Source organism: Acanthisitta chloris, unplaced genomic scaffold (genome assembly GCF_000695815.1).
Source record: "Acanthisitta chloris isolate BGI_N310 unplaced genomic scaffold, ASM69581v1 scaffold14134, whole genome shotgun sequence".
NCBI lineage: Eukaryota > Metazoa > Chordata > Aves > Passeriformes > Acanthisittidae > Acanthisitta > Acanthisitta chloris.
Window position 1 is genome coordinate 105,205 of NW_008668859.1, and position 4,442 is coordinate 109,646.

Here is a 4,442-nt window from a genome sequence, read left to right on the forward strand (position 1 = left end):
CACCTCTATTTGCACAAATGTTTTTGAAGAAGTCTGTATTTTATTTACTACTTATATTTAAGGACTTGCTATAGTTTGGCTAAGCTTTCAGCAGAAACTTCTCCATGGCTTCTCTAATATGTCATCTTGCTACAGTAGCAAAAAGGTGTATCTACTTTAGTGTCTATAAAGCATTCTGAATTTTCTATGAATGAACATCAACACATTCAATTTATTACTATTTCCACTACTACACTATCCAACAGAAAAACTTGTTTTTATTGATGAATGCCTCAAAGAAGATTCTCAAGGCCAGTTATAAGCTCCACCATGTGGGAGAGAAAAAAGCAGGTCTGACAAATTACCATGTCAGAAGAGATAAAGCAGCTTACGCCTACAGTAGTCTGATGACTGATGTTAACACTGGATGGAACCCAGCATGGATTAGCCTCAGCTCGATAAGTGACTGTTCCTGTGCTGACAGAAATGTAAACAACAGTCCATCTTTAACACATTAGCTTTGTATCAAAAGATGAAAATACCAAATAAAAGAAAAAATGTCAAAAAACTACTTTAAAGTAGAACATAAGCTTCAGGGGTCACCTTACCCAGAGCTGCTACCCTCCACCTCAAGTTACATACCTTGGAATGGTCAGCCAGTACAACAATTCTGGTGCAAAATTAACTGTTCCAGTACAGGGCTGTGGATTTTTTTGTTCTGCTTTATTTCTAAACATGGCTGTTTCAAGCCTAGCATTCGCTCAGCCAAAATGCATATGCCTGCACTACAGTTAAGGAAGTGATAGTGTGTTTGGAAAAACACTGTGCGATTTCAAAAGATAACAACAATAAGGGAAACTCCACACAATACTCACTTTTCTCTTCTGGTTTTCTCTAACTTGTCTTTCAAAACCATGATCTCCTTCCTGAGGGCAAGCTGCTGGCTCTCTGCATCCTGCAGTTCTTTCTTCAGATTTTTTATTTCATTAGCATGCATTATTTCACGTTTGGATAGTTCCTCTTCATAGAAAACACTTTTCTTTTCCAGGTCTGCCTTTAATTTAGTGATCTCTTGCTGGTGTTCTATACTGCTTACCCCAGGTGAACGACCAACCTGTTTTTGCTAAAACAAACAGCCCCAAATTAGCACTCAGGAATGCTGAAAATGATGCTTAATAACAACTCAATATTCATAAGTCTACATTTAGAAAATATGCTAGTGAGACACTTGAGTCAAACATATCTACCTCATTTTTTTCAAAATTTTTTAAAGCATAAATCTGAATGGTACTCTAGCATTTTGTGATTTAAATGCAGTAATAGTTTTCAAGCCACTGAAAATCTGATCATTGCTTTGAATGTCTCTGGCCACATTCTGACTCCCCTTACATGCAGTCAGATAGTGACCACAGAATTAGAAGACTTATATGCTTCCACTCACAAAGTTGACAGCAACAAGTTCCATTGACTTTCAGTAATGTAGAATAAGGACTATTATATACAGTCAATATATTTTAAAGGACAAATAATTTTTGGAAAAGCAGAGGCTTAATTGAAGGCTAAAACCTAGCCAGAGAAACACTATATAGGTTGTAGCAGTCAGGAGCAAACCTGATTTATTTTACTAAACCAGCCATTTACATCATAGTGGATTAATAGGAAAAACAAGCTATAAATAACCACAGTAATGATTTCACTTTTTGCAGTTGCATAGCTCTCTTAGTGAGGTCTTCTGGCATTTCAGTAGTCTTTACACAGTGCTTCAGGATACATACACATTTGCACCAAATGTTGCAGTAACTAAACTTAATGTCCTGCCATAACGTAGAGGAGGAGTAAGATCAGGTTCAAAATGAGATAGTGGCATGATGTGCACTGAAATCCAAGTATGGAAATATGCTTTAATGCAAGCATATGGATAACGTAGTTTGGAATTTCTTCTGTTTTTTAAAACATGTAATTAAAGGTAGCCTAAGGAAAGGAAATTACTTCATAAAACTATTGTGTTTTGAGAAAGTGTAGGTAACAGGAAAACCTACTTTCCTATGGTGACTGTCTCACACCTTTAGGAGGATCAAATATATTTTATTAATTATACTTCTGTTCTTATCATGAGACACTAAAATCCTCTCAGTCAACCTTAACTGGGACATGGCTTTGGGTAATTTTCTTTTATTGATATATGAACTGGCTTTAAGAGCTAAATGTCATTGCAGAACATTTAGATGAGCTGAATTTCTACCTTGACAAATGTTGTGAGAAAGCTGGGCCTTGCTGTTAGTATCAGCAAAAACCTGCAAAACCCTATAAATGTACAATCCAGAGATGTGCTTCTACTGCACTATTTTCTCTAACTCATCAAAATAACCATCTGTTTTGACCTAAGAGTAAAATCCTGCCCTTAGGATGCAGAATGGTAAATTGGAGAAAGATGCCATCCAAACAGGAGATGGCTTGGAGAAAGAAACATTAAAGATAAAAAAGCAAGCAAGCAAGCATAGGAATTTTCTTTCATGCACAGGCCATTATCTACTGAACTTGTTTGTTACTGCCCAACACACCAAACTGCCTACACATACATGGGAATGGAGCACATAAAACATTTAGGCTTTGCAACATCATCTATCAGGTACATAAAATGTTTTAGTGGCCTCACAAATTTTTTACCACAATGAAAAGATACTATTAAGACCATAAGACAGATGGTGCAGTAGAAGAGAATGCTGGACCGTATTGAACAGTGGTTTAGAGAACCAGAGAGAGATATAGTTAAGCACAAATTCCAAATCGATGTTTTCATATGTGCCTGTTTCAAGAGGACAATTGAGACATATTGCGTCTCCTGGCACATGGACAGATGCTGTTTAACGCACCCCAGGATGTGCTTTGCCCTCTTGGCTGCCAGGGCACCCTGCTGACTCATATTGAGCCTGATTTTTGTGAAAATCCAAACACCATGACATCTACCAGATCTCCTTTGGAGCTGAGCTGGGCTGCCTGCAGGAGGCTCTCACAGCTGACCTGGGCGATGGCTGTGCTGTTGGCGGGAGATTTAAACTGCCCCAGGGAGTGCAAGTGACCCAGAGTGCTGTGAACAGGAGCAGGCAAACAGGAGTGGGGCATGGCAGTGGGGGCAGCTCACGCAGGCAGGGCGAGCAGGAAGGGTACAGATACCCCTTGCTTCTTTTTTTCTTTGTTTTTGCTTACATCTTTTGCCCTTAGCTCAGCTAGACCCAGCAATGGTATCTACGCAAGCAGAAACTGTTGCTGCTGCTACCAGGAGGAAAGTTCTAATCCAGACAGAACCCTCCGTGCAGGACACAGCTGTGCAGATCACTGCTGCACAGAGAGCCTCGGTCTGGCACTAGTTTCAGAGGACAGTGTGAGTCACACCTGCGTACAGTGTGAGCAGGTGAATGATTAGCTGTGCCTGGGGGCAGAGCTCAAGGAAGAAGCAGAGAGGTTAAGAAGCATTAGGGACAGTGAAAGGGAAATAGACTGGTGGAGTCACACCCTTCCGATCCCAGAGGAAGTTCAGGCAGAAGCCCTGCCCCTTCTGCCATCAGGCAGAGGGAGCAAACCATGCAGATGGGGGTAATGGAAACAAGTCCTTGCTCGAAGACATAAAAGAATTCTCCCGACTCCCATCACCTCCCCAGTTGCCCTTAAAGAACAGGTATGAGGCTCTGGACCCAGAGAGTCAGGCAGAGGACAGTGATAAGGATGCTCCAGCTGGAGGGTCCCCAGCTTGCACCTCATCTACTAGACGGAGTAGAAACGCAGCTATAAAGACAAAAAGAAGGGTAGTTGTATTAGGGGACTCCCTTCTGCAGGGAACCGAAGGCCCTATATGCCGACCAGACCCATCGCACAAGGAAGTGCTGCCTACCCAGGGTTCAGTAGGAGACTCCCTGAGCTCATTTGGCCTCGGATTACTACCCACTGCTAGTAGGCCAGGCTGGCAGTGATGATATTAATGAAAGAAGCATTAGGGTAATTAAAAAGGATTTCAAGAAACTGGGCAGACTAGTTAATGGGACAGGAGCACAGATGGTGTTCGCCTCCGTTCCTGCAGTAGCAGGGATGGATGAGGAAAGGAGTAGGAAACCTCACCTTACCAATAGGTGGATAAAGGATTGGTACTACAGGCAGAATTCTGGATTTTTTGACCATGGGGTATATTCTGTGTTGCCAAGCCTGCTGGAGTAAGATGGACTTCATCTCTCTAGCAGGGGCAAAAGAGCTGTACAACCCATAAGTTGGCAGGGCTGAGCAGGAGGGCTTTAAACTAGGTTTGAAGGGTGAAGGGCTGGAAACCAGGCTTTCCAGAGATGAGCCTCAGGGTGCGAAGGCAAAGTTAGGAGTTAAATCATCAGCCCAGCTGAAGTGCATGTACACTAACACATGCAGTGTGGGTAACGAACACGAGGAGCTGGAGGTGACTGTGCAGCAGGAAAGCTATG

General features: G+C 42.1%; 1 protein-coding gene across 1 annotated transcript in view; it reads right to left on the reverse strand.

Annotated features, from left to right (window-relative positions):
- LOC103800730 (serine/threonine-protein kinase MRCK alpha-like) overlaps positions 1 to 1,102 on the reverse strand; it is a gene marked incomplete at its 5' end in the record, with an annotated part of 56,669 nt that extends 55,567 nt beyond the window's left edge. The window contains one exon of the mRNA XM_009073114.1: positions 855 to 1,102. Within this exon, the coding sequence (XP_009071362.1) occupies positions 855 to 1,102 (248 nt within the window). The remainder of the gene's footprint in view (positions 1 to 854) is intronic.
- Between the last annotated feature and the right edge of the window lie 3,340 nt (positions 1,103 to 4,442).